General features: G+C 41.5%; 1 protein-coding gene across 5 annotated transcripts in view; it reads right to left on the bottom strand.

Moving 5' to 3' along the window:
• Window positions 1-24,558, bottom strand: part of NFYA (nuclear transcription factor Y subunit alpha) — a 34,747-nt gene that overhangs the window by 4,332 nt on the left and 5,857 nt on the right. For 2 of the 5 annotated variants that reach the window (XM_082247792.1, XM_082247793.1), the window contains 8 exons: window positions 14,495-14,594; window positions 13,946-14,029; window positions 3,572-3,715; window positions 3,315-3,446; window positions 3,090-3,195; window positions 2,727-2,893; window positions 2,473-2,646; window positions 709-822 (listed from right to left, as the gene is read on the bottom strand). In XM_082247792.1, the coding sequence (XP_082103918.1) occupies window positions 709-822; window positions 2,473-2,646; window positions 2,727-2,893; window positions 3,090-3,195; window positions 3,315-3,446; window positions 3,572-3,715; window positions 13,946-14,029; window positions 14,495-14,569 (996 nt within the window). In that variant the 5' untranslated portion in view covers window positions 14,570-14,594. The remainder of the gene's footprint in view (window positions 1-708; window positions 823-2,472; window positions 2,647-2,726; window positions 2,894-3,089; window positions 3,196-3,314; window positions 3,447-3,571; window positions 3,716-13,945; window positions 14,030-14,494; window positions 14,595-24,558) is intronic. The other 3 variants (XM_082247795.1, XM_082247796.1, XM_082247794.1) reach the window with 2 other exon arrangements.

Raw genomic sequence — 24,558 nt, 5'->3', positions numbered from 1 at the left:
TTTTTTTAGGTCTTCTCAACCCCCAACCCCATTTTCGCCTACTGAACTGGTCAGCTAACACCTCCTGTATTAGAATGCCCCATGCTGGACGAAGGAGCACATGTGCACCTTTGGACAGAAGCATTGTCAGTCTAGGGTGAGGGTAGCGTTAGATGTACCAGCACATGTAGATACACTAACATATTGAAGCCAAACTCAAGCCCACACTGCAGTTACACATGTAGCTAGAGTTATTTTTTTTCTCTTTTGGGATAAAGGTTTTACATGAATTAAAGCTGATCATTGTAAGCAAATGGTTGGTAAATGGTCTCAACACTCTAAACGGATACATCTGTAGGAGAGCTTGTTCTGCTAAAATAACAGATTTACTGGCTGGATCACGAGATGAAAACAAAAAGTCTAAAAAATACTAATGCAGTCGTCACATCTAAGAATTGGTAAGCTGCAATATAATAAAGGTAAAAAAGTAGTGTAGAACATCAGATGTGTTCTTTGACTTTTTACAGAAAAGCAGCCATAACTACACTGATGAAATTTGATATCCAAGCACTTTTTATTCATTGTCTCCCACAGAGAACACTCTTTATGCAGATAGCATTTGGCAAGTAAAAGTTACAAAGAAGCAGAATTAATACTTAAGAGGAAAAACAAGCTAAAGTGAATGTTAGGCAAAAAAAATAAATAAATAAATAATTCTAATTTGAGTACCTGTACATTTACTTGTAAGTGGTGTTCTTCTTTTTCTTTAGGGGAGAAAAAACGTCCACCGTCTCCTCTCTTTCTAGCCATAGCATGTCGATGTCGTGACTCATGCAAGTATTTCTGAGATTTGAATATGAAGGCAAATGCAAACATTAGATTCACAACAGATACCTGACAGCACTCTGTATTGTACCTATTTCCTTTTGGCTAGGTTATGGTATTAAAAAAATCTGTACTAACTGAAATACGGGAGGCTGCCATTACTACTCTCCAAGAAAAGCAATTAAATGTTAAATGCATGCACAGTATCTACTGACCTACTTTTTTTCAGGAAACCAGCAGTTTCAGAAAATTAGTTCAAAAGTGGCAGAACGAAAAAAAGAAGAAATGATTACCGATGCTTTACTATAAGGCCCCTTTCATACAGGCAATCCAGTTGGATCCGCCTGTCAAGCTTTTCAGGCCGACCTAATCGAACCCTACACACATTACTATGAACTGGCTAGTGTAAAACAGAGTTATATCCATTAACATCCACCTTCAATCCAATCCATTAAAAAAAAAAAAAAAAATTACATAAACACGAGGGGGATCCCTCCAGAGGGCAGGGCAGTCAGGTGTAAAATAGACAGTCCATTTGTTTCCAGCCGCCAATAGAGTAGAATGGGCTGTGTCCATGTCCGCATAAACTGAGTGGACGCAGACCTGGCATCTGTCCACTCTGCACAACAGGGGAATCAGCGAACAGATCCCCTACTGAGCAAAGCTGATTCCACCCCATGTGAAAGTGGCATTAAAGCGGAACTTCACCCAAAAAAAAAAAAAAAAAAAAAAGAAAGAGAGGGGGGGGGGGGTTGGAGCAGATATCTGGTTTTGAAAAGGTACCCACTCCCACTTCTGGTCAGTTTGCTGCGGCGATCGGTGTGGAAGTTCAGGCACCCCCCCCCCCCATAGCCTTCTGGGACTTATTGCAGCTCCCAAAAGACTGCAGGACCACTCACAAAGCACAGGCCAGCTTGTGCATGCGCAGTAGGAAACCCGCTGTGAAGCCACAAGGCTTCTTTACCGGTTTGCTTTACTTAAGATGCCGGTGCCTGGACCCGAAGCTAGTTTAAGAATCGGCTCGGGTGAGCACATCACTGGATCCCTGGTCAGGCACATCTCCTTATATTAAAAGTCAGCAGGTACAGTATTTGTAGCTGCTAAGTTTACATTTTTTTTTTGGGGGGGGGGGGGGGGGAGACTGGAGCTCCTCTTTAAATCAGAGATGATGTATTCTCCCTAACTGCCATTTTCCTGCTTCGTTTTATTATCCCCATCTGTAATAATTTTTGAGTGCCCCACAAAAAAAAAAAAACCATTATGTATGCCACTGCCTACTAGAACATTGTAAAACAAGTGACCAGAAGCTGCAGTACATAGTTCCTACTGCTCTCATATTTGCAGAGCACAACTGCCAACTCAAAATCATCAGGATGAAGGAGCCTTTACAGGTAGAGCATGGAAACTAGTGTCTATTAAAACCAGGGAACTGCAATAGAGCACGCTACAGCTTGTAGTCACAAATGCATGCATCAGTTACCACATCTTATTTTAAACAGTGCAATGAAAATACTTGCGAAACTCAGTAAGTTAGAATTTAAACAGAACAGTTATCCCCCCCCCCCCTCTAGTTTACATATGTTAAATACAATTATGATGAACCTGCATTTGTCAGATCCACTGAATTTGTGCCACACAATTTAACACATCTCAAAGCAGGACACTCACTCTCCTCTCTTTGGGGATTTTACCCTCTGCCTCCAATTTGGCTCTTGCCTGCCTTCTCTTTAATATTCGGTGATATTGTTTGGCATTGACATACAAAGGTTCTTCCTCCAGCATTTCAGCTCCAGGAAGTGGTATTCTTTGCAGCGCTGGAACTGAGCCTGCACCAGGTACCATCTAGTTAAGGGAGGATACAATGTAAGGTAGGAAATGCCACTTTTGATAAATTTACACTGTACACAACACTTTTTACTTACCATTACCATACCCCCTGAGTTCATAACATTTCCTGTCACAGGCAGGGTGACAGTAACTGTCCCTTGATTGCTATTGGTTGTATTGGTGTTTGCTCCAGCTTGAACAATCTGAGCCCCCGCCAGGCTAGCAGCAGGTATGGTGATCATTCCAGTAACAGGCACTGTAACTTTAGTAAATAAAACAAGTATGGGAAAGAGAAAAGGAGAGAAGTTACTTCCAGAAACTGCAAAAATAGAGTAGGTGTTATTACCTATTATGCAAATGAGAAATGAGGATGAAAAGCAGGCAGGATACTACAGAGATGGGTAAAGCTTGATTTGGCACAACAAAGAATTGCAAGTCCTGGGCAAGTACAAACCTACCTTGCTGTAGAATTGTTCCATCTGCATTTACTGGTTGGTAAACGATAGTTTGTCCTTCAGCTGTCTGTGCCACCTGTTGACCCTGAACAGCAATCTGTTGCTGACTCTAACAATTGGAAAGAAAAAAAAAAAAAAAAAAAAAAAAAAAAACAACAAATCAAGCCATGTAAAATAAATTTCAAATAAAAAAGCAAAACATTTTCCACAAATGTCTGCACCTCATACCTGACTCTGGCCTGCAGTGACTGCTGTCTGTGGTTGCTGAATAATTATTTGTTGAGTTTGCCCCTGCTGTGTTTGAACCTGCACCGCTTGCCCTCCCTGGATCTGGATCTGCCCAGGCTGCACCAGCTGTATCTGTAACATAAGACAATTGAACACTATGACAAACACTGAACTAAAAATCAAGTAAGCACAACATTGTGGGGGGACAAAAAAAATTTCCACAAACAAACCCAAAATAAAGAAGGTGGAACACTAACCTGTTGAAGTCCTTGGGATCCAGACACCGGAACTTGCATAAGAGTTTGACCTTGCCCACTCATAGCTTGTACCATAATAGGCTGCCCTGTTGATGTAATTAGCTGTCCTCCACTGACTTGAACCATGAGTGGCTGGCCTTGTACCTAAACAGTGGGTGGAAAATAAAAAGGGGGTCATATAAAGAGACAATGCTATATGCATACTCCTGTATGCTATGAAACTATAAACAAAATGTGTTAAAAAGGGGTTTTCCAGCTGCAGTTAAAACATTGCAGTATGAGGAATTGCTACATTCTTAATATTGCCATGTCATGCCATGCCAACCGTCTGGGTTTTTTTTTTTCTTTTTTTAAACACCCAAGCAGCTTTTAAATCTAAAAATGATGATATGGCCAAGACAAATGACCACAAGAAGTTTTAACTCCTTGATCTTTTTCAACAGAAATTGCTAACTGTAGGTTGTAGTAATCTGGTTAAAATTTCCAATGGCCTACGTAATTTAATTGTACATCAGCTTTCAACATGTAGCCTGCATTTTCCCTCAAATTTTCGCAGCAGTTTTAAATTTAGTCCCCCTGACAACTTGAAATGAACCCCTTTACACCTAAGGGTAAAACCAACGTTTATGCCTAAGCACAATTTTGAAATTTTGACATGTGCATCCAGGTGGATTATACCATTTTTTTTTTTTCCCCCCAGGAAAAATTGGGCTCTCGTTTGGTGGTAAATGGTAATGGATATCTCCTGATTTTTTTTATTATAGGAAAACCAGCCCAAAAAAAGTAAAAATATATTTCTTAAATTTAGCTGTATAATTTCTTGTTACTACCATAACCTACTGCCAAACAACAACCCAAAATAAATTTTCCTGCTCCGGTCGAGCACAAAGATACCACATATGTAGGTTATTTGTGGTCTGTACCCGTAGTACAACCCAAAAACAATAGTGCGCATTTTGCTCATCCTACCTAAAAACACAACGACACCCAAAAACCCTTGGTCCTGCCCTAGCTATTTTTTTTTCTTTTTTTCCACAAGAGGGAGAGGGCGAGACACGCGCACACACACATATATTATATATATATATATATATATATATATATATATATATATATATATATATATATATATATTTGTCGTCTCCATTCATAGACCGAGAAACACAAGGGTGGGCTTAACTGTGACTGATCAGAAAGTGGCAACTGACAGTCGCCAGCTGTCTGCCAAAGGAGCCAGTGAAAATCGAGCAAACGGCGGTGTTTGATCGTTCGGTTCTCAGTGTTAGAGCTGGCGGGGGGACCTGTGCTGCATCCACCTAGGTAAGTATAACTCTGCAATTAAAAAAAAAAATACCCATACTTCGCTTTTAAAGTGTATGTAAACCTTTACAATGAACATCTCTTATCTGCTCCATTTAGTTTGCTATACCTGTTGCTTTTTCCATAAATGGTGTAAGTTCCTGTGCTTTCCGTCTGTGCACAAGGGGGATTTATGAAGGCAAGTGAGGAAAGGGGTGTGGAAAGATCCTTTTTTGGTAATGCATCTTAAATTACATAGGTATATCTTAACATGTACTTTGGAATTAAGAAATAAAAACACCAACGTGTTATCATATCAAAAAGACGGTTAGCGCCGGTTCACACTACCGCGACGCTACTTTAGGTGGCGACCTCCGAGGTCGCGGTGCGAGCAGCGCGCCGCGACCTCGGAGCGGCCGCCACGGACTTCATAACATTGAAGTCTATGGCGGTCGCCTCCTGGTCGCCCCAAAGAAGCTCCGGACCCTTTTTCTAGGTCGGAGCGACTTGTGTCGCTCCCATTAGAACGGGTCCGTAGCTTCCCTATGGGAGGCGACCTGCGGCGACCTGTGAGGCGACCAGGTCGCCTCACAGGTCGCCCTAGTGTGAACCGGCACTTAAGGGCACACTATATTTTCAGCACGTCAACAGTTATTTTTCTGTACTTGCAAAGTGTTTAGGGATAAAACATGTATGTGCATATATTGCAGAGGTGTAAGAAATAGTTTTTAGGTGCTCATCCGCACCCACACGCCTGTCAAATTAGGATGAGCAGCTGTGTCTCCATTGAGTTACATGGGTGTGCCTGTATGCAGCGCCAGCTGTATTAACACGGTGTACAGGCAACAGCACCCATGTGGATGAGGCCTAAAAAGGGATAGCAGATCTATTGGCAGGATCAATAGGTACTAAAAGCGTTAGAGGGGTTTAGAAAAACAAAATAGAAGGTCTGTGTTCATGCTAATGACAGACTGCAGTAGAGCGGCACGATTAATTGTAAAAAAAAAAAAATTGCGATTTCGATTCAACCCCCCCTTACGATCTTAATCCAGCATTTCCACAATTCAGTGCAGAGCTGTTGTCAGCTCAGAGCTGTCAAAAAAAAAAAAAAAAAAAAAAAAACGTAAAATATATTATATATATATATATATATATATATATATATATATATATATATATATATATATATATATATATATATATATATATATTACACACACACACACACACACCACACATACATACATACATACACCACGCATACATACATACATACATATATACACACACACATACATACATACATACATACATACATACACACACCACGCATACATACATACATATATACACACACATACATACATACACACACCACGCATACATACATACATATATACACACACGCATACATACATACATATATACACACACACACATACATACATACATACATATGCACACATACACACCGGCAAACGTTTATCAACATTGCTCAGAGCCGAGAAATAAATGAACATTGTATCGTTTGGTTCTTTTAGATCAGAGGGATGAAAATTTTATTTTTTTTAGCAGAAACCCTAGAGAATAAAATGGCGGCACTTGCAATATTTTAGGTCACACTGTATTTGTGCAGCGGTCTTTCAAATGAAATTTTTTGGGGAAAAAAAAAATACGCTTCAATGAAGAAAAAGAAAAAAAAAAAAAGTTAACCCAATTATTTTGTAGAAAGATGATGTTACACCGAGAATCGGGATCTTTATTCTAAGCAAAAAAATTGGGATTCTCATTTTATCCAGACTTGTGCAGCTTTAGACTGCAGTATATTTCATATTTGACCCTGTGCTTATATTGCAGAGGTGTAAGAAATAGTTTTTAGGTGCTCATCTGCACGACTGTCAAATTAGGATGAGCAGTTATGTCCCCATAGACTTATATGGGTGTGCCTGCATGGAACGCCAGCTGCATAATCATGGTATACAGGTATCAGGCATAAAAAGAAGTGGACAAATAGATCCATTGGCAGGATCAACAGGTACTAAAGGTGTTGAAGGGGTTTAGAAAAAATAAAAAAGGTCTTGTGTTAATGCTAGTGACAGACTGGAGTATATTTCAGATTTGACCCTGCAGTGTTATATAGTCATCAAAAGTTTTTTGTACCCGATTTGCAATACTTTACTGTCCTTTCACAATTGGAATAAAATAGATCAGTTATAGCAGCATGGTGCACAAGTCTAAAGACAGTGTGAAAAAAATTCTGTAAATTAAGAATGCTTTCAGGAATAGAAGTGTTAGTTTATTTTTACGAATTAACAAAAAGTAAATGAAAAGAGAAAGAGAAATCCAAATGAATCAATATTTGGTGTAACCCCCCTTTGACTTCAAAAGTAGCATACATTTTTCCAGGTACACTTGCACACCATTTTTGAAGGAACTCGGCAGGTAGGTTGTTCCAGACATCTTGGAGAACAAACCACAGATCTTCTGTGGATGTAGGCTGCCTCAAATCCTTCTGTTTCTTCATGTAATCCTAGACAAACTCAATTAAATCAGGGCTCTGTGGGATTCAAACCATCACTTCCAAGACTTGATCTTTACACCGAAGATAGCTCTTAATAAGGTTTGCTGCATGTTTGGGGTCGTTGTCCTGCTGCAGAAAAAATTTGGTGCCAATCACACACCTCCCTGATGGTATGGCATGATGGATATGTATCTGCCTGTATTTCTTAGCATTGAGGACACCATTGATCCTGACCAAATCTCCAACTCCATTTGCAAAAATGCAGCCTCAAACTTGCAAGGAACCTCCACCATTGCTTCAATGTTGCACGCAGACACTCATTGTACTGCACTCCGGCCCTTCCGCAAACTGTCTCCTGCTACAGCAAATATTTCAAATTTTGACTCATCGGTCCACAGCACCTGCTGGCATTTTTCTGAACCCCATTTACTATGTCTTGTGCATAGATGATTCACTTAGTCTTGTTTCCATGTCCTATGAAGGAAAACAAATGTTTTCTGTGAAAGCTTTACTACTTTGGGCAATATTTCTGGATCTTGAATGACATTGAGGAAGGAAAGGTTTCTTAAAATTGGAACTTCACGGTCAACATTAATTTTAATCCTTATACTTTCCTATCTGTTTACCAAGGCTAACAGCACATTTACTTGATTTTAAAATGTTTCTTCAGTTACTTCCTAGTTGCCATGCCTAGGCAAATTTGGTCATACATCCGAGGAGTCCTTAGGAAGGGAGAAGGAGTTCTTAGCTAAGCACACCTTTCCGCCTGTATGCATGAGCTAGGGGCAGATAGATTCCAGGAAGTAAATGCTACATGAAGCTTTGAAGATTGCCATGTCCAGAAATGCTAAGGGAGTGTTTATAACATAATTTCTTAGCAAAATTAAGAATGGAGACATGGGTAAGAATGCTTTGAATAATACAAATTAAATAGTATTTTTGGTTTGGGTCGAAAATTTGATTGGGTCTTGCATACCTTGTGAGTTGTAGTTACGAAAACTAGGAAATCCAGTGAAAAGGGAAGAGGTTTGATATAAGCATTACCAATAGTTGCAAAAGGAGAATTGTTACGTATTTAGTACGGTCGGAAGATCCCAGAGATGTACAGAAAGGGGTCTGAATCTAAGTAGAGGCTTGGCTGATAAGCAGATAGCTAGCTAGATTACTATTCAAGAAAACAAAGAGCAGCAACAAGCTTTCAGAGTACTGGAAATTATGCTCTTGCCCAGCTCTCTGCCAAGTTATCAATTTTCTTCTGTTTCTAAATAGTAACCGAGGGAGGTTTTTGCCTGCTTTGGGCACAAGGGCAGGATTCATCCCAGGTCTTGGAGCAAATGCATTACTTCTCGTGAATTAAAGTGGTTCTAAAGGCAGAAGTGTTTTACTTTAATGCGTTCTCTGCATTGAGGGGGGGGGGGGGGACCCTTCTGCATGGCAGCACCCCCCTTAAAAACATACCCAGAGCCCGATCTCGATCCAGCAATATGCACAAGAGCAGTGTCTCTCTCTCTCTACCGCACTGGTGTTAATCATTGCCAGTGATCAGGGAGCAGGGCCAAGCCACACTCTGGGTGTCAATGGACAGTTGGACACACAGAGCCTGCGCAGAAGGAAGCACGTATGAGTACCTCATAGCATATGGCTTGCTATGGAAACTCTCAGTGAGGAGGGGGGCACAGGACCTGAAAAAAAAGGAGGAGGAGGAGGATTGGGGCTGCTCTATAACAAAAAAAAAAAAACATTGTACAGAGCAGGACAAAGCTCTTCTCAAATCCGGACCATAGCACGGCCGCCAGCGCAACCCTCAGGAGTAGGACACTAGGGTAAAGCCACCAGCGCCTAGGCAGAAAAACTCAGCACCACCTTTGGGCAGTCCTAGCTGGTATAAGCCCCTCTCTGCTATAGGCAATCCAGTTAGTTACAAAAACAGTGTTCAAAAGAAAATTCCAATGGAGGGGTGGGCGTGGTGCCTGTCAATGAACTCAAAGAGAGGGATTTTACGATAAGTACCAAAAACCCCCGTTTTCTCTTATGTTATTTGACGGACACGGCTCTTCTCAAATCTTGACCATAGGGATGTCCCAAAGCAGTGCCTCAATGAGGGAGGGGTGGGCAAACCAGAAAAAAAGAAAACAACAGGAACAACCAGGCAAACAGAAAAACCAAAAAAAAAAACCTAAAGGGGCAAACAAGGAACAATAAACAGCAGCCTGCAACCATGCAGCCAATACAAGCATCAGAAGAAGCAAACAACTTGGCAAAATTTGCAAGCATTCACAGATGACCAGGCAGCCGCCTTGCATACCTGAGAGGTCTAGACACAGATGCTAGAAACTACCAGAGGAACTAATAGCCCTAGTGGAACGTGCCTAAAGGGAAAGGAAGGAGCTCGCCCCTAAAAGAGTACTCCTGAACAAGCGGCTGCGGATTCAATGGGAAACTGTGGCAAAGAAGTGCACCAGACCTGCCCTGAGGCCATCCATGAACATCAAAAGGAGAAGGCGACCTCCAACAGGAAGTCGCAAAGGACAGGCACTACAGACCCACAGCCCAAATCCAGAAGTGGAATGCAACCTCCGTTGGATGCAACACCTGTGATACAAGGAAGGCAGGCAGGACAACATCCTCATTTAAGAGAAAATCCAACACCAACCCCGGGAGAAAGGAGGGACACAGTTAAAGAACCACCTAAGCCTTGTGTAGAACCAACTAGGGAGGTGTACAGTGTAAGGCCGCCAGCGCATACATCCACATAAGAAGCAGAGGCAAGCAAGAAGGCAACTGCATGAGAAAGAGTAAGCAGGGGAATATTCAGATACTTGCCACAGGAAGGCTTCCATAAAAGCAAAAAATAAATAAAAAATATGGATTGCATATAGCAGAGAGGGGGTTTATACCAGCTAGAATGGCTCATAGGCAGTGCTGAATTCTTTTTCTGAAAAACGTTGTGCCTTTAGAAATACTTTAAGTTGCCTAGTACCAACTCCATGCTTCTTTATTTGGACCACAATCACCTCTGAAATAAATCTTTTACAAAAGACTCACAGTGCTGAGGTCAGCCCAAAGGGATAGGCCTGTAACTGGACGTGATATAGCTCTTTTGCATTGCTGATTGCAAACAGCAAATTTTGGTGTTCATATGGATAGAAGGGTAGATAGGCAATCTTGAGGTGTAAAGTTGACATGAAGACATTTGGAGGTAGCAGGTCACTCACCATGCACACGCTCTTCATCCTGAACCTTCTGTAGCATACTGATTTAATTTCTTTAGGTTGATTATTAACTGGGACTTCCAAGGTTTTTTTTTTTCTGTAGGAAAATTTGAGAGGAGAAATTTTCCCTTTGCGAAAAAAGGCTTCCTGTTGTACTTGTATCTTTTGATGGGAAAGCCCCTCTTTTTCATTCGTTGATCTTTCCAGATATCTGGTCAAAGATTGGACTAACATTAAATGGAAGTCCACAGTTCAGACTGTGACTTACAGACTTCCAGCTCGGCAAATTGAGTTTCCTAAAACAGTGGTGAGGGCAAACATCCTAACACCTTCTGCAGAAGCATCGGTCAAATACCTCTCAGTAGATGAATTAATAGATTCCACTGCATATTCTCTGGCTGATTTTTGTGAGACATAAAGATGTAAATGCTCTATCCAGAAATCAAGGATTCCTGGCAATACAGTATCTAAATACTGAATACTGGATGCAAGCTTTAAAATAAATTTTTACATTGTATCACTGATCTGAGAGTCCACTGTCCTTATTTTCAAAGGAGAATACTTAAAAAGTAATGAATAAGACTTACATAAAAAAAAAAAAACTATCACTTATGGTGAATTCATTGCTGTCATTTAAAACACATGCACTGGGAAGATACACATGTGCTGAAGGTTTGGTGAATGTCAGATTGACCGATTATTATACCCCCTATTGTTAGTCCCCCTCTTAGCTCAGCCTCTTACACACTGTACACATTGTACTGAACCTCAGCCATTCCTGGCAGAAAAAAATGCAAGGATTGGCTGTATATCACTTGCGTGTATTGCAGACAAGCATAGAAATTATTCTAGCTTTATTTTGATTAAGGATGTTTGGCATGTGTATACTTGATTTGCCAGTCAGTAGTTTTGCATGTATATGTGCAAACGTGCACAGATTTTTTTTTTTTTAAACTCGTCTATATGCAGCGCATTTTCAGGCAGCAGTGTGCAAGAGGCCTAAAAAAATTGTACACATGCCACAATTTAGATTTTCCCCCAGTCAACAGATTTTAGTAAATAGTACCGAACTAAAGAACTATGTCCTCTGTACCTGTATTGTTGACTCCTTGGCAACAAAACATGCAATTTAAAAAGGGTGGCCCTAACTTTTTCAAGTGTACAATAAGTCAGCAGCAGAGTGCCCTAATAGTTCCAGATATAGAATGCTTTTATTCTAGGTCCATAAACAGCAGGACTTAGGAGCAATAAAAATGAAACTGTTATGGTCTAGCTTGGGACCTACAATGGTGAAAAAAGCCACTAATGTAGAAATGATCTGAAGAGGTGTGATATAGAGAATGTACTAACAGACATGTCAGGAATTAAATGATGTAAAGTTAAAAACTTACTTGCAAATAGTTCCTTAAACCTGGAAAACCCCTTTAAAATTTGTACACAGCTATGAAATATATATATATTTTTTAGAGACACTCCAGCCACAGAAACAATTACACTACTAACAGTAATGCCGTTACTATTAATTGCACAATAATAGCAATTATTTTTTAACCTCAAAGTTGAAATACGTTTTCCTTCTTCTAGCTGGCAGCCCAGTCCACAGACCCCTTATAAAAATTCCCAAATCCTTAAAGTGATTAGAAAGTCTTTTTTTTCCTAACAAACATTTTATACTTCCCTCTTTTGTACAGTGGTTTTGCACAGGGGAGCCTAGATCCTCCTCTTCTCAGGTCTCTGGCTGGCGCTCCTGGCCTCTTCCTCCTGTTGAGTGCCCCCCACATAGCAAGCTGCTTTCTATGTGGGGGGCACCTGAGCCGAGCTGCAGCTCTGTATCTATTCAGACATGTAGCTGCCATTTGGCCCCACCCCCACTCTCCTGATTGTCTAACTGAGTTTGATTGACAGCAGCAAGAGCCAATGGCACCGCTGCTGTGTCTCAGCGGAGAGGGGGAGAGAGGGAATGAGGGATGGCTGAGGCACTCGTGGACATCGCTGGATAGAGAGGGGGCACAGGTAAGTATTAGGGGGGCTGCTGCACACAGAAGGCTTTTTATCTTAATGCATAGAATGTATTAAGTTAAAAAAAAAAAAAAAAAAACACAACACCTTCTGACTTTACAACACCCTTAAGGTGTTACTACTGTAAATCTTGACAGACAAGTAAGAACACAGAGTTCTGTGTACCACTTGAGCAATAAGCTCCAGTGTGGGACTTGTTTGAATCCTCAATACTGACATTGCTGCCAACCCTGGAGATAATACTCATGGCCAAGAGCTATTACACAACATAGAAGCTGATTAAAGAGGAAGTAAACCCTCCTCTGTAACTTGTACCTATAGGTAAGCCTATGATGAGGCTTACCTATAGATACTGTAAATATCTCCTAAACATGTACCGTTTAGGAGATATTTACCTTACATGCATGCAGCCAGTGACATCACTGGCGCATGCGCTCTGAAGGAACGGCCGCTGGTGCCTCTCCTTCAGAGCCCCGTGACCATCAGGCTCCCACTCACGGGAGTGACGTTACCGCGGCTCCGGCCAATCAGATGGCCGGATGTCGCGATCCCAGAAGACAGGCGACTGAACATGTCACCCGTCATACAGGTAAGCGGGCAGCACGGCGGGGGCTTGTTCTAAAATAAGTATTTCATAATGAGCTAGTATGCGATGCATACTAGCTCATTATGCGTTTCTCTTTCAGGGTGAGAAAAAAAAATTGGGTTTACAACCTCTTTAAAAGGTTCAATTAAAAAAGGTACCAAAAGTAGCTGAACAAAAGTATAGACTGCCGTTCTAGTTACTTTATGTGGGCTCTACCAGGGGATGGTGTTTGTTTTGTGTCTGGAGTTACTCTTTAAAATACAGATTTTTGCATTAAACACAGGATTACATCAAAATGACGGCAAGTTCTACATGGTTTGCATATCAGCCATGCTTCTTTTTCCAATGCTCAGAACAGAAACAAAGCAAGCTGACAATGTAATAAAATGATAAGATGGATACAAATAGCAAAGGCTTAACCCTTTCGTTGCTGGAGACATTTATTTTCCTTTTCACGTGTTAAAAAAAAAGCACATGCATCTTGTCAATTCTACATGAATGTTTCTCTCTCCCAGAGATTTTTACAGGTTGTAGTAGGCATGTCGGCAGCAGCAGCGAAAAGGTGAATAGCAGTGTACAAATACTTTGTAAACATGCTGGTTTAAAAACTTACAATGTCATGCAAGAGATAAACTGCAAATGGCACTTTAGACAATGTAACTGATCCATGCTAACATGACTGATTGGCAATGGCAAGTTCTATACGGTGCCGTTTACATTCACCTGCCAAACACAACTACCTGGAGGGTCTGAACTTGCTGCCCAGAGGCTGCTCCCACTTGAGCCTCAGTCTGTAACTGGACAGCAGTGACAGCACCAGACTAGGAAAAAGGGAAGGAATAGAGAGACAGCCTGACCATGAGAAAGTGCCAGGAGTCACACACTCAAACGATAACACTTTTTTTGTTTTGGGGCCATGTCGACTGGCTTTTTGCTCACTTCAGACAGGTATTGATACCTACGCAAGTCTATAGGAGTACAAAGCAAGCGTGAAGCAGGTCAAAATTTCAATCAAAGATTAAATGCACCCGTCAGAGAATTCTGCATGATCTCAGAAGCGTCTCATTAACGTCAAACCGATGCCAGTGACACGGCCCCAAAGCACACAGGCTCTTATAAAATATTAGTTATTAAAAGTGAGTTTACTAAACAAATTTGGAATGTAAAATGTCAATTAAACTTAGAAATGATGGCTAGTATTATTTAGAAATTTAAACAAAGCATTATGCCAACTGAGAATCATTCTACACATTATTACTTGCATGCAATCCACCTCTAATTCTCACCTGCTGCTGTTGGATTTGCCCAGCCTGCACCACAATCTGCTCTGGTGAGCCATTGCTACTTGCGTACTGCTCCATCTACAAGTATGCAATCTGTCTATGCCTGGAATGATTAAAAAACAAAAAGCAACAGAAATCAAATATTTTGAGAATAAAAACATATAGTACAATTTCATTGTTCTTCCTTTCCCCCCAAACTATTCCCATCCCAAACAGTTCAGACACTTCCCAGCATTCCCCAAAGGCATTTACAGTTCTCAGAAACCTTACATACAGTATCTCACAAAAGTGAGCACACCCCTCACAGTTTTATAAAGAATTTATATATCTTTTCATGTGACAACACTGAAGATATTACACTTTGCTACAATGTACAGTAGTGAGTGTACAGCTTGTATAACAGTGTAAATTTGCTGTCCCCTCAAAATATGCATTCTCTTCTAGCTAACGGGGACATGGCGCTTTAATTTTTTTTTTCCTATTTATTTTATCTATTATTTTTTACAGTTTAACTGTTTTTTTTTTGTTTTTACACAAAGTTGTCACTTAACCGACTGCCCTCCATAGTATTACTGCGGCAGGGTGGCTCGGCTGCGCAAAATCACATAGTGCTACGTGATTTCATGCACAAGGTCTCGGCGGCCCGCTGGAGCCACACTCCCGCGATTGCAGCCAGCCTCTCACAATCGTCAGATAAACTGACAGAAGACCCGCCTGCTTATGTAAACAAAACAGGAGAGTCTTCTGACAGACAGGCAGGGAGAGATCAGAAGTTTCAGCTAAGCTGAAACTCCGATCTCTCTGTGCCGGTCACAGAACCATTCCCCCACAGTGAGTAAGCATTGTTAGGCATACATTAAACCCTTTGATCACCCCCAGTGTTAACCCCCTCCCTGCCAGTGTCATTTATACAGTAACATTGCATATTATTTAGCACTGATTACTGTATTAATGTCACTGGTCCCCAAAAAGTGTCAAAAATGTCAGTTAGGGGTCAGATCTGTCCGCCGAAATGTCGCAGTCCCGCTAAAAAAAAACACTAATCGCCCCCATTACTAATAAAAACAAAAAATAAATAAAAATTCCAAAAATCTATCCCGTAGTTTGTAAACGCTATAACATTTGCACAAACCAATTAAAATATGCTTTTTGGAGTTTTTTTTTTTACCAAAAATATGTAGAAGACAAATTAGCCTAAACTGATAAAATTTGATTTTTAATTTTTGTATTTTATTGGGAATGTTTTATAGCAGAAAGTAAAAAATATGGCGTTTTTTTCTTTTTTTGTTTATAGGGCAAAATCTAAAAACCACAGGAGGTGATTAAATACCACCAAAAGAAAGCTCTATTTGTGGGAAAAAAAAAGAACATCAATTGTATTTGGGTACAGCGTCACACAACCGCGCAATTTTTCGTTAAACAGTGCCAAATCGCAAAAAATGGCCTTGTCATTAAGGGGGTAAAGCCTTCTGCACCTGAAGTGCTTAAATTATATATTGTTCACACATGCCATGGGTCTTTGTGAAATGACACCCCAAAATACATTATGCTGCTTCTCCTGAGTACAGGGATAACACGTGTGAGACTTTTTGGCAGTTTAGCCGCATACAGGCCCCCGAAAACTAATCACCACCTTCAGACTTTCTAAGGGTGTAAATTGTTGATTTCACTCCTCACTACCTATCACAGTTTCAGGAGGCCATGAAATGCCAAGACAGCATAATCCCCCCCCCCCCCAAATGACCCCTTTTTGGAAAGTAGACACCCTAAGCTATTTGCTGAGAAGCATGTTGAGTGTTTTGCAGATCTCACTTTTTGTCACAAAGGTATGAAAATTAAAAAAGAAAAAAAATGCATTTTCCAATTTTTTTTTCTTCATTTTCCAAAATAAACACCATGCCTCACCATTCATCTTAGCAAATACCTTGGGGTGTCTACTTTCCAAAAAGGGGTCATTTGGGGAGATTGTGCTATCTTGGCATTTCATGGCCTCCAAAGCTGTGATAGGTAGGGAGGAGTGAAATCAACAATTTACACCTTTAGAAAGCCTGAAGGCAGTGATTGGTTTTTCGGGGTGTATTTTGGGGTGTCATTTCAAATATATTCATGGCATGTGTGAGCAATATAGCATTTAGTGACAAGTTAAAAAAAATATATGTAATATTCCCAAACCTTGTGGCAAAATATAAAATATTCCATGGACTCATCATGCCTCTCAGAAAATAGCTTGGAGTGTCTACTTTGCAAAATTGGGTCATTTGGGGGGGGGGGGGGGGGTGCCATCTTGAAATTTCAGGGCCTCCAAAACTGATAGGTAGTGAGGAAGTAAAATCATCAATTTACGCCCTTATAAAATCTGAAGGTGGCGATGGGTTTTCGGGGTCCCGTACACAGCTAGGCTACCAAAAAGTCTCAGACATTTGGTATCCCTGTACCTGTAGAAGCAGCAGAATGTATTTTGGGGTGTCATTTTACATATACCCATGGCATGTGTGAGCAATATATCATTTAGTGACAACTTTGTGGAAAAACAAAAAAAAAAAATTGTAATTTTCTTGAAACTTGTGGCAAAATATAAAATATTCCATGGACTCACCATGCCTCTCAGCAAATAGCTTGGGGTGTCTACTTTCCAAAAAGGCGTCATTTGGGGGTTGTTTGAGCAGTCCTGGCATTTTATGCTCAATCTTAGAAGCTTATGCCACACATCACCCACTCTCTTCTAACCACTTGAAGACCAATAAATATATATATTTATATATATTTATTATATTATATATTTTTTTTTTTTTACTAGAAAATTAGCTTGAACCCCCAAATATTAGATATTTTTTTTTAAGCAGAGGCCCTACAGAACAAAATGGTGGGTGTTGCAATTTTTTTTGTCACACGGTACTTGCCCACAGATTTTCCAAACGCAATTTTTGCGAAAATAAAAACACTTTCTTTAAACTGAATGCACAAATACACTTAAGATTTCCTAATTGTTTGGTAAAATTTAAAAGATGATCTTATGCCGAGTACATAGATATCAAACATGACATGCTGTAAATTACACACGGCCGTGCAGCGGCAACAAACTATGTACATTTTAAAAAGCGTTTAAAAATCTTTACAGGTTACCAATTTAGACTTACAGAGGAGGTCTACTGCAAGAATTACTGCCATCGACCTGGCGTTCGCGGCGATACCCCACATGCTGCAATTACTGTTTACATATCACACTAGACCGACGCTTGAAAACACGGGGAGGACAGAGGAAAGGAGGAAGGAAGGAGATAGCAGCTTCCTCCCTTCACATTGATTGACATGGATGAAGAAATCTCTGCCAAAAAAAGCGTTAAAAAAAAAAATATATGGCGAAGCATGGGGGAGATCCTCCCTGTGTCCACACCCCATCCCCTATGCTTCACCATATATGCTTTTTTTTTTCCCCTTTAACTGCGGCGGTGAAATCACCTCCTACAGCGCTGCCATCGTAGATTTCCATATATGCTGAGAGCAAACACTGTTGCTGTTAGAATATATAAATCAGTGTGGCAGTTGATGGGCATACCTGCAAGGCAAACAATGGTTGACAATGAAACATTACATTATAATAGCATAGAATGGAGGTATATGAAAAGCAAAAAATGGTTAACAATGAAAAACCGTAACAATAAAACATTACAGTATAACACTATTATAAAGTAGAGTAAAAGTAGAAAGAGTAGAAAAGTAGAGTAAGAACAGAAAATTAACTCAATAAAATGACAACTATTTCTTGCTTTATTATATATTTTTTGTAACTTTTTTTGTAACTTTAAAACGTTCCAGATTAGGGTCTCTCAAAATGCGATCGCCATCTAACATCTTTCGAGACCCTGTGTAAGTGTGCCCTAGATTGTGCCGTGCTGTACCCCATACTAATATTCCACTAGCATGTGGTAGCGACGGAAACAATCCCTGATACAGAGACCAGGTTGGCCAGGACAGGAGGGACAAAAAAAGCGGGTGTCACGCCTAAATCCGCGTTTGACATACATGACATCTTCTTTGGGGGTGTCTTTGGGTAGGGGGGACTCGGGAGGACATCCGGAAAATGCCTCTCATGCAGCCGGCTCACTGCATCTGGGTTGTGAATTTGACTACAGCACCTCCTGGATACAGAAGGGCTGTGATGATCTGTTCCTAGAATTTTAGGAAGGATCCACTTCTTCCTGACGCTTTGTATAGCACAAGGATTCCCAAACTATAGTCCTGCAGCTGTTGCAGAACTATACATCCCATGAGGCATTGTAAAACTGACATTCACAGACATGACTAGGCATGATGGGAATTGTAGTTCCTGAACAACTGCAGGGCAGTAGTTTGGGAATCCCTGGTATAGCACATAAGCGTTCAGCAGAGCCAATTAAAATAAGTATACAGACACTTTTGTACCAGCATCTGGCCTTACGGGCAATTAAGTACGGTGCCATCATCTGGTCGTTGAAATCCACCCCTCCTATGTTAAGGTTGTATTCGTGGACACAGAGGGGCTTCTCAACACCACCAGTTGCAATTTGTACTGTCATGTCTGCGTGAATGGAGGACAGAACAAAAACATTCCGTGTGTCCTTCCACTTCACTGCAAGCAATCTGTTAGGACCTCAAGCAGGCCCTCTCCCCCCGTCTAAGTCGGGTATATACAAGCCGTTGGGGGAAGCCCCGGCAATTAGATCGCACAGTGCCATATGCGCCAATTGCAAATTTAGAAAAGTGACTAAAAAGTGACACACTTGTGTAGTTGTCCACGTATAAATGGTACCCCTTTCCGAATAAGGATGACACTAAGTCCCAACAACATCGCCGCTGCTCCCTATTAAGTCTGGGCAGTCAGGGGGCTCCAGAGTGCTAACTTTGCCCTCATAAACATGGAAACTACTTGTATAGCCTGTTGCCCTGTCACAGAGCTTATACATCTTGACCCCGTATCTGGCACGCTTGCTGGGGAGAAACTGTTTGAAAGCAAGGTTGCCAGAAAACTTAATCAGGGACTCCTCAATGCAGACAGCTTGTTGAGGCATATACAAGGCTGCAAACTTCTGTTTGAAGTGGTTTACGAGGGGCCGAATTTTGTGTAGCCGGTCATATCCAGGGTCCCCCCCGAGGATGACAAGAGTTCATTGTCACTGAAGTGCATGAACCGCAGGATTTGCTTGCATCTCCTCCTGGCCATGGCAGCAGAGAACAACGGGAATTTGGTGAATTGGGTCAGTGGATAAATAGGACTGCAACTCACTCTTTTTAGTAATACCCATGAGGAGGGATAGTTACATAGTTAGTGAGGTTGAAAAAAGACATCAGTCCATCCAGTTCAACCTAAGAAAGGTTTTAAGTTCAGAAATAGTGATACATTTCCATGTGAATAATCTGGCAAGGGAAAAATTTAGATGTGCGGCGATGAATTGATCAGCATATAAATTGCTTTGGTCCACAATAGATCTGTACAGATCTTCCATGAAAAACCGCTCCTAAAAGTCAGGGGAAGTAAAATTGCCTGTTTCCACCTGAATTCTGGGTTGGCCAGTGAATGGGGGGAGGGAAGGGGGTGAGTACGGGTGCTGCAGAAGTGGTGGGCTCCCAAATAGGATTTGCCAGCGCATAAGGAAGGACACCGTCTTCGAATTCTTGGTGGCTGTGGGACACTACTTGTGCTAACCACCACACCAGCTTGAACTGCACTTATTGGACTCGAGTATAGTTCTGATCAGATCAAAGATATTGATCCGTTCAGACACTATACTAGCAATAGAGTGTGTATGTGTGTGTCACTGGCAATCAAAGGGTTAAATTATATTACTAAATATGTTGCTGGGATCTGACGCTGTCCTAGATTGACGCTAACTAGCGTTAATGCTAACTGATGTCACCTATGACACTAATATAGTGATCAGCAATAAAAAAAGTGACACTGACAGGGCAATAAAGGGGTAAACTGGGGGTGATCAGGGGGTTAAATCTTTATTGGGGAGGGATGGAGGGTACCCTAAACCTATTTGGGACAGAAACTAACGGTCTCTAACGCTAAATTAAGTCACAAGGCACACTATTACAGTAATCAGTAAAAAAAGCTATATAGTGTGCACTGTGACAGGGAGTGAAAGGGTTAACTAGGGGGTGATCAAGGGGTAAAATGTGCCTGTGTGTACTGGTGTTAGTGTAGTAATTGGTGTACTTACAGTTAGATGCCCTCTCCTCAAGCTGGAACCGAAAACGGCTCCACGAGGGGAGAGAGAGAGAGAGAGCATAATTTCCTGTGCCTGTGTTTACAAAAAACAGGCACAGGACGGTCTGGCATTAGCCAGAACCAATCACCAGGACCTGATGACTGATCATGGGGACAGAGGGCACACTTTCACAGGCCCCCCCCCCGAGCCCCGCCTGCGACTGACGTCGGTTAGAGCAGGAGGAGCTGCCTGCCACAGTAAAACTGCGGCGGCCGATCCGGAGCAGGTTAATGTCTAAACCGCTAGCAACAAAAGTGAGTACACTCCTAAATGAAAATGTCCAAATTGGGCCCAAAGCATCAATATTTTTTGTGTCCACCATTATTTTCCAGAACTGCCTCAACCCTCTTGGGCATGGAGTTCACCAGAGCTTCACAGGCTGCCACTGGAGTCCTCTTCCACTCCTCCATGACGACATCATGGAGCTGGTGGATGTTAGAGACCTTGCGCTCCTCCACGTTCCAGTAGAGGATGCCCCATAGATGATCAATAGGGTTTAGGTCTGGAGACATGTTTGGCCAGTCCATCACCTTTACCCCGAGCTTCTTTAGCAAGGCACTGGTCGTCTTGGAGGTGTGTTTGGGGATGTTATGTTTGAATATTGCCCTGCGGCCCAGTCTCCAAAGGGAGGGAGGGATCCTGCTCTGCTTCAATATGTCACAGTACATGCTGGCATGCATGGTTGCCTCAATGAACTGTAGTTCTCTAGTGCCGGGAGCACTCATGCAGCCCCAGACCATGACACTCCCACCACCATGCTTGACTGTAGGCAAGACGCACTTGTCTTTGTACTCCTCACCTGGTTGCCGCCACACACGCTTGACACCATCTGAACCAAAATAAGTTTAGCTTGGTCTAATCAGACCACAGGACATGATTCCAGTAATCCATGTCCTTAGTCTGCTAGTATTCAGCAAACTGTTTGCGGGCTTTCTTGTGCATCATCTTCAGAAGAGGCTTCCCTCTGGGACGATAGCCATGCAGACCATTTTGATGCAGTGTGCAGCCTATGGTCTGAGCACTGACAGGCTGACCCCCCACCCCTTCAACCTCTGCAGCAATGCTGGCGGCACTCATTTGTCTATTTCCCAAAGACAACCTCTGGCCATAACGCGGAGCATGTGCACTCAACTTCTTTGGTTGACCATGGTTAGGCCTGTTCTGAGTGGAACCTGCCCTGTTAAACCGCTGTATGGTCTTGCCAAACCGTGATGCAGCTCAGTTTCAGGGTCTTGACAATCTTCTTATAGCCGAGGCCATCTTTATGTAGAGCAACAATTCTTTTTTTTTCAGATCCTCAGGGAGTTCTTTACCATGAAATGCCATGTTGATTTTCCAGTGACCAGTATGAGAGAGGGAGAGCGATAACACCAAATTTAACACACCTGCTCCCCATTCACGCCTGAGAACTAGTCACATGACATTGGGGAGGGTAAATGGCTAATTGGGCACAATTTGGACATTTTCATCTAGGGGTGTACTCACTTTTATTGCCATTAGGTTATTTTGAGAGAACAACACATTTACACTGTTATACAAGCTGTACACTCACTACTTTACATTGTAGCAAAGTGTCATTTCTTCAGTGTTGTCGCAAGAAAAGATATAATAAAATATTTACAAAAATGTGAGGAGTGTACTCACTTTTGTGAGATACTGTATATCAGGGATTGTTTAATGTACAATATATTTGTAAAGTGCTGCGTTAATTGACGGCGCTATACAAATACTTGTAATAAGTTAAATAAATAATAAGTTAAATAAATATATCAAATCAATCACAGCTCATGCACACTGCCCATAATTTCAAACTTGTATATACATTCTCACAAAAGGGTGATGGCCATATTTAGCATCCGCCTCCCATTACCTGTTATGGGAGCCTACTCTAATGTAAATAAGTTGAAATTCAAAGGTTTTCCAATAAACACATTTTCTCAAAATTATTAAATACTTCAATACATAGTATTGCACCAATTCAAAATGGAAAAGGATTTTGACATCAGGGTGTGTAATACAAGTGAAGCTGGAGCAGACCGAACCAAAAATCTAACAGATTCCTCCATTTATTGTATTCTGGCAGCCAGCATCAGTAGTGCCACAGGTGATACACAGGTTTCATCTGTGTATCACTTGTGGCCAGTCACTTCACTGGGTATATGGAAGGGTTTACAACCACTTTCAGGAATAACACAAAAAAAAAGTGCGTTTGTTTTAGGCTGCATTTAACCTGACAATTAGCAACCCTCGATTTTCAGCAGCGAGAATCTGCAGATTCTGTCTGGATCAACAGGTTTGTGTGAAAAGACACTCCGCCAATACAAAACAATGACTGCAGGACATCTGCTGTCCAGCAACAACTGTAGGTGTGAACAAGCTCATGATGTGACATTATTCATTCTCAAAGATCACACCAAAACCTCTAGAGTCAAGTTTCAACTACTGTTATCTGCATAGAGCTCAGCCTTAAAGTAAAGTAGAACTGTGTGTTCAATACAAAATGCTGACAGTACAGTACAACCTCAGCATTTAAAGCAGAGGTTGCACCAAGTAAATATACTGAACAAAATTATAAAATGCAACACTTGTTTTTGCCCCCATTATGAGCTGAACTCAAAGATCTAAGAAAACCGGGATTCATCCGCGAAGAGAACACCTCTTTAAAGTGGCAGACGCCATCGAATGTGACATTTTCCCACTCAAGTTGGTTACGGCGATGAACTGCAGTCAGGTCAAGACCCCGATGAGGACGACGAGCATGCAGATGAGCTTCCCTGAGATGGTTTCTGACAGTTTGTGCAGAAATTCTTTGGTTATGCAAACCGATTGTTGCAGCAGCTGTCCGGGTGGCTGGTCTCAGACGATCTTGGAGGTGAAGATGCTGGATATGGAAGTCCTGGGCTGGTGTGGCTATACGTGGTCTGCGGTTGTGAGGCCGGTTGGAAGTACTGCCAAATTCTCTGAAACGCCTTTGGAGACGACTTATGGTAGAGAAATGAACATTCAATTCACGGGTAAGAGCTCTGGTAGACAATCCTGCAGTCAGCATGCCAACTGCACGCTCCCTAAAAACTTGTGACATCTGTGGCATTGTGCTGTGTGATAAAACGGCACATTTTAGAGTGGCCTTTTATTGTGGCCGGCCTAAGACACATCTGTGCAATAATCATGCTGTCTTATTTAGCATCTTGATATGCCACTCCTGTGAGGTGGATGGATTATCTCAGCAAAGGAGAAGTGCTCACTAACACAGATTTGTGAATAATATTTGAGAGAAATAGGCCTTTTGTGTACATAGAAAAAGTCTTAGATCTTTGAGTTCAGCTCATGAAAAATGGGGGTAAAAACAAAAGTGTTGCGTTTATAATTGTGTTCAGTGTAGATACCCAACATGTCAAACCTTACATTTGCATGTGCCTGTGAAATGGCGAAAAACTTCAGTACCCTATATTTTCCATAGGCAACGCTTTTACATTTGTGTTTACATTTATACATGTAGGGATTTTACATGCTTGGGTGTAACTAATTTTTCACAATTAAAAAAAAGTCCCCCATGTGATGATTTTGAGGACAGGTTCTCTTTAATGAGACATCCAGGGTCTAAAAGACTTTGGATTTCTCCCCTGTGCTCCTCTGAATGTAATGCAGTGTAGATACATTCTTTTTCCGGCCTTGATGGCTGGGAAAACGGTCAATGAGGACACAGAAGTGACATCATTTATGTCACTTCCGGGTCAGGAACAAGGAGGGGAGGAGAGCAGACGTGGGTCTTCTCTCCTCCCTCCACTCGTCCTGGTGGCACCCGCTAGGCCAATC

Source organism: Pelophylax lessonae (assembly GCF_965119305.1).
Source record: "Pelophylax lessonae genome assembly, chromosome: 2".
NCBI classification, from domain to species: domain Eukaryota; kingdom Metazoa; phylum Chordata; class Amphibia; order Anura; family Ranidae; genus Pelophylax; species Pelophylax lessonae.
Note: the sequence above shows the minus strand (reverse complement) of the source record. Positions and strands in the feature narration are given on the sequence as shown.